The sequence below is a fragment of the Miscanthus floridulus genome, chromosome 18, assembly GCF_019320115.1.
Source record: "Miscanthus floridulus cultivar M001 chromosome 18, ASM1932011v1, whole genome shotgun sequence".
In the NCBI taxonomy this organism is placed as follows: Eukaryota; Viridiplantae; Streptophyta; class Magnoliopsida; order Poales; family Poaceae; genus Miscanthus; species Miscanthus floridulus.
This window is the reverse complement of record NC_089597.1, coordinates 121,787,959-121,801,605: the sequence shown is the minus strand read 5'-3', so window position 1 is coordinate 121,801,605 and position 13,647 is coordinate 121,787,959. Positions and strand designations below refer to the sequence as shown.

General features: G+C 48.7%; 2 protein-coding genes across 2 annotated transcripts; one reads left to right on the top strand and one right to left on the bottom strand.

The window, feature by feature from the left end:
* Window positions 1-143: 143 nt before the first annotated feature.
* LOC136523118 (protein STAR1-like) lies at window positions 144-2,577 on the bottom strand. The gene is made up of 3 exons (XM_066516901.1): window positions 1,957-2,577; window positions 626-813; window positions 144-536 (listed from the first exon to the last, which is right to left on the bottom strand). The coding sequence occupies exons 1-3, from the start codon at window positions 2,432-2,434 to the stop codon at window positions 285-287; spliced, it is 918 nt and encodes a 305-aa protein (XP_066372998.1). The 5' UTR covers window positions 2,435-2,577; the 3' UTR covers window positions 144-284.
* A 4,076-nt stretch (window positions 2,578-6,653) lies between these two features.
* Window positions 6,654-12,072, top strand: LOC136521301 (UPF0014 membrane protein STAR2-like). Its single transcript, XM_066515013.1, has 3 exons — window positions 6,654-7,314; window positions 7,442-7,687; window positions 11,599-12,072. Exons 1-3 carry the CDS (start codon window positions 7,009-7,011, stop codon window positions 11,908-11,910), a joined length of 864 nt encoding a protein of 287 aa, XP_066371110.1. The 5' UTR covers window positions 6,654-7,008; the 3' UTR covers window positions 11,911-12,072.
* Window positions 12,073-13,647: the final 1,575 nt, after the last annotated feature.

Genomic DNA, 13,647 nt, shown 5'->3' with positions numbered 1-13,647 from the left:
GGCGGTCTGTAACAACAATCAAGAAAACTTAAAATTACCTTGGTGGTTTGGTTTAGCACTCAAGAATATTCATTTCCTTGGAGGTCTATGTCCGCAGCCAAGCGTTTCCTTGGCAGTTTTATCTAGACCCTCGAGGAAATCTTTAGCAATCAAAGTAATTCAGGATTATGGTAGTGAGTATGTCGCACCAATAATATATATATCGTATTGTTTCTGTTTATGACGCATATTTCGCATACATCAATCAGATAGTATATATATCTTCCACCTGCTCAGATCAATCTTCAGCTTAGCTCCAAGAAGCGTCGGGCCATGGGATGCTTGGCCCTGGACAACTCTGACGGCACGAGCACCTCCACGACCTCGCCGGCGACGAGAAGGCACACCAGGTCCGCGATGTGCTGGATCTGCTTCACACTATGGGAGACGATCACCGTGGTGATCCCCCTCGTCTTCTTCAGACGCACTATGGTGTCCTCGATGTTCTGCGTGGATATAGGGTCTAGCGCGCTCGTCGGCTCGTCCAACAGGAGCACCTACATGCATCCAGCGACAAAGGTGATCATATCGACAGTGCCACGGAGGACGGGACGGCGACGACGACAAAGTGACTGAGCGCGCGCACCTCAGGGTCGTTGGCGAGGGTGCGAGCCAAGGCAACGCGCTGCGCCTGGCCGACGGACAGCTCGTTGGCAGGCTTGGAGGACAAGGTAGGGTCGAGGTCGGCCAGCCTCAACAGGCTCTTCACCTCGGTTTCGGTGAGCTTCTTGCCGCGCAACTGTGGCCCGTAGCGCACGTTGTATGCCACAGTTCCTAGCATAGCACACACAGAAACATAACAAAAATTAGACATCGTGGGATACGCGTTTTTGCGTGTTTTTTCCGTGGTAAAGCCCAAATAAATTCCAAAATGGACATCAAGTCTTGCTTGTCACACAGTTTACAACGATTTTTTTATGTACTCCCTCTATTCTAAATTATAAGTCGTTCCACCTTTTCTAGATACATAACGATTATAGTTATCTATCTAGAAAAGATAGACCGCTTTATAATTTGGAACATTGGGAGTAGTTGTTTGCTTCTCTCTGCACCGCTCTGTTCTTTGGAGAAATCGGGAATTATCGAGAGGCTTAAACAATAATAACCATACAAGCTTACATTCAAAGCTACCTAACATACTACGTCAAAGCCACATCACTCCTGAATTATGTAACCATGGTTTGCCCTGTCAAAACCGTCCTTTAGCTAATGATGCCAGTTTAAAACCTAGAAATCCGAGTCCGCCATTGCCATCTTCGAAGCAAGAAATTTTATTCGTACCGGTCAATTTTCTCTTTCATCATGTGTACCGAAAACCCATATGACATCACAAACAAGTAAGTCGTACTTGTAAAATTGGACACATAGCCTGATTTTATCATCCTCAGAGTGGTACAAACTATAAAGCCGGACACTTTCATTTTGCTAACTATCGGTTATGTTACTTTCTTCGATCAGGATCAATTCAATTTAGTTTTTTTTCATCTTTGACTATTTACACCTAAAAATCATAATGTGACGTGTAACTCTTTTCATTTAAAATATAACTTGACAAGGTTTATTTTTATTTATTTATTTATTTAGAACAAACTTTAACGGACTTAGATTTAGTCTTAGAGCGAGGAAGCCTGAAGCCGTGAACTCTGGCATCATGCTTCAAAAGTCGTGGGTATTAAGTGCGCTGAACATTTTCTTTTTTAAAAAAAAAATCATGCAAGAAGCTCTTAATAAAAGTCATCGGTTGGGCTCTTGAACAATTGATCATAAACGTTCGTCCCCGATCGTACGGTCCACGTGTTCGTGCACTTCGTCTTGGTTGAAGAAAAGGCCGCAGTTTGTTTGGCAGAGAAAAAGAATGAACGAAGTCCGTCTCTAGCCGTCTAGCGTGTACTGGCAGGAGTATACGTTCGTACGTACCGTCGAACATGGCGGGTTGCTGGAAAAGCATGCCGACCTTGCGCCGGAGCGCGCGGACGTCGAGGCCGCAGACGTCGGCGCCGTCGAGGAACACGGCCCCGGGCGCGGGCTCCCAGAGGCGGTTGAGCGCGCGGAGCAGCGTGGACTTGCCGCTGCCGCTGGGCCCGATGACGCCCATGACGACCCCACGTGGCACGTCCAGGTGGACGCCGCGCAGGATCTCCTCGCCGGTCGACGCCGCCCGCTTCCTCAGACCACGCACCCGTATCTTGGGCGGCGGCCTACCGCCGGTACCGGGCGCCGCCGCCGGCCCGTCACCTCCGCCGGCGTCGGCGAGGCTGTCCACCACGTCCAGCAGGAGCTCCTTAGCCTCGTCTTCTTCATCGAACAAGCGACCCGCCGCCGCGCTGGAGATGATAAGCTCGACTTGCTGGTGCTTCGATTTGGGTGGTTGCTGACCTGAAGCTGAAGAGGCCATTGGAGTGGAGATTTCAGAGGACAGAGACAGAGAGTGAGAAGAAGATAAAATGAGCAGACGTGAAGTTGCTTTGTAGCACCCGATGGGTGCGCGGCCCTAGTAGTTCTCGTGCTCTTTATCAGGATTGTATGTGTGCTCGATTTGATTACTGAAAGACAAGGATATTTTGCCCAGCTCAGCTGGTGCATGATACGTAACTTAGCACCAGAGAGAGTCTTCTGTTATCTACTGCCTCTGTCTTAAAATAAATTAACTTCTAAATTACTAAAAAATAAATTATTTAAAATTATTTATGGCATTAAATAAATATATTATAAAAATATATTTGACGTTGTATATACTGATATTAGTTTAGTAAAGATATGTTTCATAATATACTCTCTCCGTTGCAAAAAGTAAGACAAGTATGGGATATGTGCCGATCAAACTCTTTTAAGTTTGATTAGATTTGTAGAAAATATTAGCAACATTTATCTCTCAAAATAAGTTTATTATGAAAATATTCAACAATTTAACTAATAATACTAATTATATATTATAAATATTAATATTTTTTATATATACTTGGTCAAAGTTAAAAAAAGAATTGACTTTTCGAGAAGCGAGAACGTCTTTCTTTTGGTCTGTCTACCATCGGTCGAGTGATTTTGACGGCCGTCACACTCGAGTATTGGACGCCACGCCGTCACTCGATTGGCAACAAATAAAAATCGAGTGATTCTTGTCCATGAAACACCTGATTTTCATGACCCTTGGATCTAGACCAAATAGACAAAAAAAAACTATCCAAATAACAAAAAAAAAATAGCCAGATTATTTCTATGTAAGCTAAATTAGAAAATATCAAAGGAGAACCAAATAAAACATACAGAAAATAAAAAACCAAAAAATAGCCAGATTATTTCTATGTAAGCCAAATTAAAAAAATTCAAAGGAGAACCAAATAAAACATACAGAAAATAAAATAAAAAAGCCAAAAAAATCATATAACTTTTCAAATAATCCTAACCATTCTCATATACGAATAATCAATTTACACCAATTACACATAGAGGCCATGTTTAGTTCCAAAAACTTTTTCCAAAAAGTGTTATAGTACCCGTCACATCGAATCTTGCGATACGTGCATGGAGCATTAAATGTAGACGAAAACAAAAAAAAACTAATTGCGCAGTTTTATTGGAAATCGCGAGACGAACGTTTTAAATCTAATTAGTCCATGATTAAATATTAATTGCCAAATAAAAACGAAAGTACTGCCGTAACCAAAATCTCAAACTAGGCCAGAGTTTACACCAAAACACAAATAGTAAAATATAGTATGTAATCTGTACCTATTAAAGAAACAAATCTGCATATACATATCCACATCCATGGTAGGGCCTAGTGGGTACTGAGTCAACAGGCACAAAGGCCGAGGTGGGCAGATGTGGCCGGTTCTGTGCTGCCTATTCTACTATACGTACTAGTACTAGGCAACAGGCACAGGGGTCCAGGTGGGCAGTGTGACCGGGGTGCTGTGCCTGCCTCCTACCGCGCGGGCACTAGCCAGCTACGGCCCTACGGCGCAGGAGAACGCAAATCATATACCAGAGAGATCGGACGGTAGAGAATAAATCGAGTGAGACGACCCCGAGAATCACTCGGTGATAAATAGATTTAGCGTTTCTTTTTCGACGACAACGTTACCCAAATCGAATATCCATTTCACCGTTTAGGTAACGTACAGTAACGAAAGCTACGGCACCTATTCCGTGACCCTCCAACGGATGACCGAGCAGGAAGCCCCAAATCCCGCTGCCCTCTCCTCTCTCCTGCTCTGCTCTTCTTTTTTCCCCCTCTGCCTTCTCTTCCCCGTCCTGCGACGCTCCTCCCGAGGACCGTCGCCGCCCAACTACCCCGGCCAATTCGCGCTGGAACACCGGCCAGCCGCCGGTGACCAGGAGCCTCCGCTCTGCCTCCCCGCCCTCTTCCCCTCTCTTCTCTTTCTCTCCAATCCTCTCTTTTCTCTCTGTCTTGCTCGACTCGTGGTGGCGCCTCTCGGCGCGGCGGCGCACCGGCGTGGTGGCGTAGAGGCGCCGGTGGGCACGGGCGCGGGCGCCCCTCGGCGTGGCGGCGCATCGGAGCAGGGCGCGCGCCGGCGGGGAGGTGGGCCGCAGCGAGGGCGCGGGCGTGGCGCAGGGCGAGGGCTGCCCCTGCTGCGGCGGCGCACCGGCGCAGGGCGAGGACTGCCCTTGCTGCGGTAGCGCACCTGCTGCCCCGCCCCCTGTGCCAGGCCCCGCACCTGCTCCCTCTCTCTCTCTCTCTCTCTCTCTCTCTCTCTCTCGTTTTGCGTCGTCGAGAACGAAGCGCTTTTTTGCCTTGCGAGTCGGATGCTACGCAAAATGGCTGCCGTGTTTGCCTTCTCCGTTGGAGCGTGATTTCGGAACCCAAAACATTGTGCCATAGGCATTTTGCGTTTGGGTCTGCGTTTACCTACGCCGTTGGAGACGGTCTTATTATTGATCATGGTTTACTATCATAAATATTAGTGTTTTTCTATAGATTTGATCAAACTTAAAATAGTTTGACTTAGAACAAGTTGTTTTACCAAACTTAAAATAGTTTTTTAGACCTAGAAGGAAACTAAAATTTTGGATCTTTTATATAAATATGAAAATACTACTAGTACTTCTCGTCGCTAGTACATATACAGATATATACAAAACGTTACTAATAACTGAATGTAAAAGTAATAGTGCAGAGTGCAGAGCCGCGGGGTGAGAGGAAGTCCAACAATTGCTGACCGGCAGTGTCGAAGCGTCTCGCGTCGTGGCACGGAGACGAGTCGCTGTTGGATGCCCCAGCCTGCGTATAGCGTATGGGCTGATATATACTGAACAGTAGTAATGTATGAATACACGAGAAGGGGCCCATTAGCTCTCTAGGCTTAGGACGGCTGCATCCATTGCTCTGGTATTTTTTAATGGGCGGGAGGCCCGATCCATTGCTCGGGTCTGGCTTAACGGGTGAGAGGTCTGATCCAACGGTTGATAATGCATGTTGCGGGGATCTGATGGCTAGCGGGTTTGCAAGCGACGTGGCCCTATCCGTTAGCCCGTTTTTTTTGCACGAATCATATATAGAGATTCGATGGGAACATAATTCTAGTTTTTTTAGCAAACATAATTCTAGTTTTTTTTTATCATATAATTCTAGTTTTTTAGCAAACATAATTCTAGTACTATATAGGTCAGAATCTCAGAATTGAACAAAAATGTGTGTCAGCGCATCTTCATTGGGCTGGACCAGGCCGTTGGGTATGAAATTTCGATCGGCCTTTTGGACGACTCGGCACACTAGCCCGGACTGCTTAGCGCCATAGCCCCGGCAAAGCCTCAGCGCCGGAGGGGCGCCGCCGGGCGCTCCTTCCCGCCGCCGCCACCGCCCTCCTCATCGTCCAAGCACAACGCCGCCATGCCCTCCCGCTGCTGGTCCAGACTCCAGAGCCCTTACTCCACCCGAGCGAGCACCCAACTCACCCCTCGATCGCTGTCTGTCCTGTTTGTGTTTGGACTTCGGAATGCTGCTTCTTTGGCTGCTTCCGTTCCATGGCGGAAGAAATCTCAGCCTTCCTCGCCAGACGTGTCGTTAGTTGGATTTGCATCGGTCTTGGTCAGTTCTTATCTTATCTCTTTGGCCATGCGGGTGGAGCTAAGCAGCCCAGGTCCTGCATGCTGTCTCCGTCGGGGTCTTATCTCTTTGGCAATTCTGAGACCATCGAGAAGAAATAGTGCAGAGCCGCAGGGTGAGAGGAAGTCCAACAATTGCTGACCGGCAGTATCGAAGCGTCTCGCGTCGTCGCACGGAGACGAGTCGCTGCTGGATGCCCCAGCCTGCGTATAGCGTATGGGGCAGATATATAATGAATAGTAGGGCTCCATCGACGGAAACCTTTACGAAGAAGACGGTGGAAGGACTTGAATAGAATATTGTTTCTTTTTTATTTTAGATTCTTTCGTTTGCAATTTGGGCATACATTATGCTGAGTTTTAATATAATTACCTCTTCTTTTAGAAAAAGTTATCAAGAGGTCCCTCACACTCAGCTGCAATGCAATTGCTCCATATTGCTAGTCAAGTACGCCTCCCGTACTATTTTGAATTTTTGTCTATATGGTAGGACGCGGTACGCACCGGCCCCATTCACTTGCAAGTGGTAACGTATGCGCCTTAGTAAACTGCCGGCATATTCCTTAGGCCCATACACATCCCGCAATGGCCACTGGTGACACGGTTAGTTGGGCCATCAGCACTAGTGCCATCTATGCCGGTAGATATATGGCACGGGTGTATGTGTGTATCTGCAGCACGCAGTGGGTGCGTGGTGATTGATTTAAGTGGCGACCTATTTTTGGATCGCTGAGTGCGGAGCATACGTTCATCACCCAATCTTGTCTTTGTTGTATGCATCGGTGGTGAAAATATGAAGTAGCTAGTGCTGGCTGACAACCCTCGCACAATATTGCCGCGAAAACGATGATAGGAACGTAGGAGGTCCTTGGCTGTGGACTGTAGTAGCTGAAGCCTGAAGATATGATGGAGCTCGCGACGGCGTTGCTGGAGCAGACGACTCTGGCGCCGCCTCCGCGGCAGCCGGACCTGGGGGAGCCAGGCTTCTGGCGGGACTTCCTGGTGGGCATGGTCAAGCCGGCCGCGTCCACCGCCGTGGTCGCCCTCGCCGTCATGCTCAGCTTCACGCAGCGCCTGGGCATCGAGGGCGAGACGCTCTACGCCGTCGCGCGCTCCTTCGTGCAGCTCCTCCTCATCGGCTTCGTCCTCCACTTCATCTTCGTCCAGAAGAACGCCACACCTTGGATCCTCTTCACATACCTCTTCATGGTACGTAACGGCTAACGTAGTTGATGTGTTCTTGGTTTCGTACATGGATCAGGAAAGTTTCATCCCTGATAAGATGCATCATCTGATGACTAATCCAGTTTCATAACGAACAACATGACACACACAGGTGACAGTGGCCAGCTACACGGCGGGCAAGCGCGCGAAGCAGGTCCCCCGCGGGAAGCACATCGCCTTCGTGTCCATCCTCGTCGGCACGGGGACCACCATGATCCTGCTCCTCCTGTTCAAAGTCTTCCCGTTCACCCCGCAATACATCATCCCCATCTCCGGCATGGTAATCGGCAACGCCATGACCGTCACCGGAGTCGCCATGAAGCAGCTCCAGCAGGACATCAAGACTCATAAGAATCTGGTCAGCTCCGAACCCCCTCACAGTTTGGCATGGCACTAGTTGCTGCTTGTTTCTTTCCCTTAATTATCGCCCCCATCGTATCCATTGGGTACGTTTTGGTAGGAATAGAAGTACCAGTCCCAATTAAAAAACATGAAAATTTCAAGCTATAAATTATATTCACACATGAATAGTTCTAAACGCTAAACGGTAAATAGTCGGTCACTCACCGTTTAGCCATTATTCAGTCTAAACGGCCAATTAAACGGGCAAAACGGCCGTTTAAACGGGCTAAACGTCTAATTAAATGGAAACGGTGTACCACTGTGTAGCATTTACACGGTGTCTAAACAGCTAAACGACCGTTTAGGCGAACAGTGGCAACACCCCCCGATCTACTTTTGCAACATCAATATGAAATAATTGCAACATACATTTGAAACGCATGAAACACTTGAAACATATATATGCAACATTGGGGAGGGAAAGGCTGGGCCGGTCGATTTCGGTCGTCGGGGTCGGAGATCGGCCGCGAGCGGCTACGCGTGCAATGCGGCCAGTACCGGGCTTGGCTCGGCGGTGACGGTGGCGGATGGGGGGGGGGGCGAGGAGCGCCATGGCCGCCGGGGTGGGGGAGCTCGGTCGCCAGGGTGAGAGAGGGCGCCGCCGAGGGTGGGGAGGGCGTCGCGCCAGGGTGGGGGAGAGCCGCCCACTCCCCCTGCAACACCGTCACACCACTTCCATGGATCTCGCCAGCGTGGGGGAGAGGGCCACCAGATCTGCGGTATTGGGGCTCCCGATGGGTGAGGACGAGGACGCCGAGGTGGGAGAGGGCGCGTGCCGGGGTGGGCAAGCGAGAGAGAGAGAGAGAGAGAGAGAGAGAGAGAGAGAGAGAGAGAGAGAGAGAGAGCAAAGCAGCATGGAAGCACGAGAGAGATGAGCTCGTTGGGTAGGCGGCGCGTGCGGAGCGAAGTGGAGTAAGGCGAGGTGGCCAGGATTTGATTTTATTTATTTATTTATTTATTTAGGCGAGCGGCGCGTGCAGTAGTGAGGTAAAGTTGTGGTGCAGGTCACGCCATGCATTCAGAGGGGAGTCCGGCGTCGGACGTCCTATTTGTAGCATTACCGCTTATAATAAGTGATTCTTTTAAAAAAAGAAATCGAGCAAAAGACCATCTTTTCCCTCACTATTTAGGATAGAGGATGTAGTTACTATTTTCTTAATTAATGTCGGTCGATTTGGATAATCCTAAAGTTTAAAAGAAATATCAATATTTTTGCAAAAAAAAATAGAGGAGATGAGGACAGAGAGGAGGTTGAGGATCCATAATACCTTATATTTTAGTATAAATTTTGAACTGTGGAAGTCTGCATCTCTAAATTATAGGACGGATGGAGTAGCTGTTAGCTCTATGGATCCAAATAGAACCTCAATACTAGTTATAACTAGCTCATGACATTAGAGCAGCACAACATATAGTCATTTTAAGAAACTGAATGAATGTCACATTATAATCTTAAACATAGGGCCCATTTGGCTCGCATGAGCTAGTAATTAGCAGCTAAAAATTAGCTCTACTCCATCCAAGCAGGTATAAAATGGTGGCCAAATGAGTGGCACAACACTAGCACAAATAGCCACTACTCATTGAGACAATATGCCTTATTCATGTTGTGTCGTATATGTTGACATGTCGTGCCGACTCTCAGTCCAGGCACGACACTGTGGCCCCTTAGTTGTGTTGTGCTGGCTAAACGAGCATGTCGGACAGCGAGCCCATGCCATCTAACAAGGGCTAAAAGTGCTACATATATTGACAAAAAAGTCTTTCCTACCCTCCCAACAACCTCCCCCTCTCTCTCCCATTGTCGTTCGAGCTCATCGTGCTTTTGTGGCTGACGTAGCATCGTCGTGTGGCTGAGGATGGCGCCTCCATGGCTACCGAGCCCACCATCATGTCTACCGCCAAGCCTTCCATGACCTTCATTACGATCGTTGCCATGGCCCACCTCATCGACTTGCAGTGTCGTGACACCCAGAACTGTCGCACTACCACTAGCACGGGAGGAGGCCGAAAGATGGATCATGCCCATCGATGAGTGAGCTCTGCATAGCATGGTGGGCTCCATGGCTGCTCGAGCGAGCTCCCCATCCTGGCCCGATAGGATACATCTAGTCGGCCACTACTGTGCCGATGGAATCTGCCCCAACCCACAGAATCTACTTGCCTATACCAACCTTGATTGGTTGTCCCTAGAGTTAGTTTGTCACTCCGACCATGATTATGGCCACGATGTCGAGCCGTTGCGCTGGCCTCGCCTGCCCTGCGCCAGCCTCAACTATCCCCACTCTGGCCTGCCTCAGCCTCGGTCGCTATCATCCTCGGCCTGCCAGTTGGGTGAGAAGAGAGATGAGCAAAGTTTGTGTATGGGAGAAGAAAGGGAAGAAGTGGGGCTGAGTGAGGGAGGAGAGATACGAAGAGCTGGCAATGTTTTAGTCAGACCTAACAATTAGCCCTAGTCCATCCAAACAAGACCTTAACTTGTTTTGGTCTAGTGCGAAGCACAATGCTGAGAGCCTTAGTTTGGTTTTAGTAAAACTTGTTTTGGTCTAGTGCGAAGCACAATGCTGAGAGCCTTAGTTTGGTTTTAGTAATTGAGTGACAATTAGTGGATTGATGCTTTCATTGGAGATGATTGAACTAGATCGACATGAATGAGTTGAGCAAGGCTAAGAGGTGGTAGAGATGATCAAGACAATAGTGCATATGCTCAATATGAAGAGAAGATATGGATGGAGATGAAAATAAGCTTGATGAAGGCAAAGGAATATGCATAGAGATTTTGTTTTCGTCATCCAAGGTGCAGTAGAGTGCACGGTCCAGTTTAAGATATATAGCCATACTATTAAGAGGGGAATTCTAAAGCATTGTCTAGTGCTAGTAGGTGATGACTTTACTTTGCCTTTGCATTAGGTCTAGTGATGTGGCGAAAAAGCAAGTGAAAATGTTTTGAAAATACTAGCTTAATTCTTAAAGAAATTGTATTCATTGGGGCACATTTGAAGTTAGGACACTTTTAAAAAAGATTTGAGAGAAGTTGGTGGTGTAGTGTTTTTACTTCTGAGCTTGCCGGTGGGCACCAGAGTGATGCACGGAGAGTTACTTCAGAAAGTTCCATGGAAAGCAAGCGCAGTCATCAGAGCTCGCCAGTGAGGTCACCGGAAAGATTACTAGAACTTTGTTAGAGGCGACTGAAGGCTGGGAACGCCGCACCATGCCTCAGCACTTAGGGCCTGTTTGGTAGGAATTCTATTCCAGCTTCACAGAGTTGTTTTCAGCTTCTCCTACCAAACAGATTCTTTCAAAACAGTTTTTTTCAGCTCCTGAAAAAACTAGCCTCTCCCAAATTTTCTCTCTGTTAACTTATTTGAGAAGCTGTTTTACCAAACGTTTATGAAAACGTTTATGAAAATAGATTCGGTTCTACCTGTAAAGCCGCTTTTGGAACCAAAACCAACAAAGGCCGATTCACTGGTGAAGTTAAACAGTACCGAACAGGCCCTTAAACTCATACGGGAATAGTAGAAATGTAGAATGGTGGGAAAAAAACACTTTATATTTCAGTTTGTTTTTACTATCGGACTTTGCACCGTTTTTTTTTATGACCGTCGTAGATAGACGACGCGAGCGTGCAGTCACAACTCGCAGTCTTTGGAGAGAAGCAGATGGAGGGCGACAAGAGTCTGTTAGAAAGAAGAAAGAAAGCGCACCATACGACTGGGATCTAGCAGACCAGACTGATCGACCGAAACCAAACCACCTCAAACGACAGCATCTTCCGAAAGAAATACTAACTTTTGTATGATCATTGTAACCTTGCAATTGCAGATACGCAATGTCACATACATTTCTGTCTTCTGTTTTCTACAGGTTGAGACGGCACTTGCTCTGGGTGCTACTCCACGTCAGGCGACACTCCAGCAGATAAGAACGTCGCAGGAGATCGCCTTGTCTCCCGGCATCGACAACGCCAAGACCCAGGGCGTGATCAACCTGCCGGGCGCTATGACAGGGCTCATCATGGCGGGCGCGTCGCCGCTCGAGGCCATCCAGGTGCAGATCGTCCTCAAGAACATGCTCATGGCCGCCTCCACCGTCAGCAGCATCGTCTCGTCCTTCCTCTGCTGGCCAGCCTTCTTCACCAAGACCTTTCAGCTCAAAGAGGAGGTCTTTGCTGACTAGCTAGCGTTCCCAATAATTACTTGCTCTGTTTCAAACTATAGGTCGGTTCAGCTTTGTACCAAAATTCTCTGTTTTCCAACTAAGTTCTCAAGAAAATGTACTAACGTTTACACTTTCAAATAAATGCGCTGTCAAGGCATTATGAAGAATTTGCTGAAACTAGTTTGATGGAGTACACAATGGTTCATTTGTCTATAAGCTTTTTCAAAGTTACAAGTTTGACTTTTTCATTAGCATCTGTGACACTAAACTAAATAAGTACGCTATATGAATACTTATTTCATAAATTTAGTATTTTGTTAAACTGTTGGGGGAGCCCATACGAAGTATGGGTCAACTCCCTCTCGAAGAGGCCTGATGAAGGAATAATGGCGGAGGCCTAGCCGGCGGAGGTTCTCCCCAAGACGGCGGAGGCCTAGCAGGCGGAGGCTCTCCCCAAGACGGCGGAGGCCTAGCAGGCGGAGGCTCTCCCCAAGACGGCGGAGGCCCGACCGGTGGAGGCTCTCCCTATGACGGCGAGGCCTAGCCAGCGGAGGCTCTCCCCAAGACGGCGGAGGCCCAGCCGGCGGAGGCTTCCCCCCAAGACGGCGGAGGCCTAGCCGGCAGAGGCTCTCCCCAAGACGGCGGAGGCCTAGCCGGCGGAGGCTCTTCCCAAGACGGCGGAGGCCTAGTACAAGAATGGCGGTGGAGTTTCTCCCTGGGACGGCGGAGGCTCTCCCTGGGACAACGGATGCCTAGTGTAGTGATCATGGCGAAGGTGTTCCCCGAGGCGTCGGAGGCCCACCAAGGTGCGGGACGATCAAGTCAGCAAGGCATACGTGAGGACAGTTGATGGGCCTCCAGTGGGTGTCGGCTTAGGCCCAAGGTGAAGACATCGCGAGACGGTGTGATGAGAACACCCCTGAGGTTAGATACTAGGGCTGGAATATTCCTGGAATGTACCATAGCAGTTGAGGGGCACTGTTGTAAACTCTGTAAAGTGGTAGTTGAGCCCTATAAATAGGGAGCACTTGTAACCGTGCTGGGGGCGGGTGAATGAATTAATGAAACCCTAGTTCTTGTGAGTCTGTATTTGATCCTCATTCTCTCTTTCAGGCAGTGCCTCTGCCGAAGCTAGAGACCGGAGCCTCGGCCAAAGTCGAAGGCCTCCGCCCCTTTCTTACTCCCACTTTGCCACAGCCTACTGAATCCCTCGTTTAGCGACCTTCTGCCTGGAGCCTCCGACAGAGGATTTTGTCCGATAGGAGTGCGCTGCATTCAGGGACCTCCGCCCATCTTAGGTGGAGGCCGGCCTCCGCCCATCTCGGGCGGAGACCCCGACCTAAGACGAAGGCCTCCGCCCACTTCTCACCCTTGTTAGAAACCGATGTTTCAACAGTGGCGCCCACCGTGCTCGACACAAAATTTTTTGTAGAGCTAGAAGTTGGAGCCTTCGTCGGCAGGCCTTCTCCAGCCCGTCCTTCGCCAGTCGCCACTGGCCTTCATCGCCGACATTCTCTGGCTAGACCTTCATCAGAGGACCTTCTCCGACCTGCCTTCGTCGGCGCACCTTCTTCGGCTTAGCCTTTGCTGCAACGACTTCATTAGCAGATCGGCAGTGAACCTCAAAAGACGGTAAGAACCTTTGGGCGAAGGTATGAGTGTACGACATACTTACACCTCCGTAAAGACTATCTGAGATCTAAAGAGAAAGAAAAGAAGAAGAATTTTTAGCCGAACTCCTAAAGCCTTCGGCCG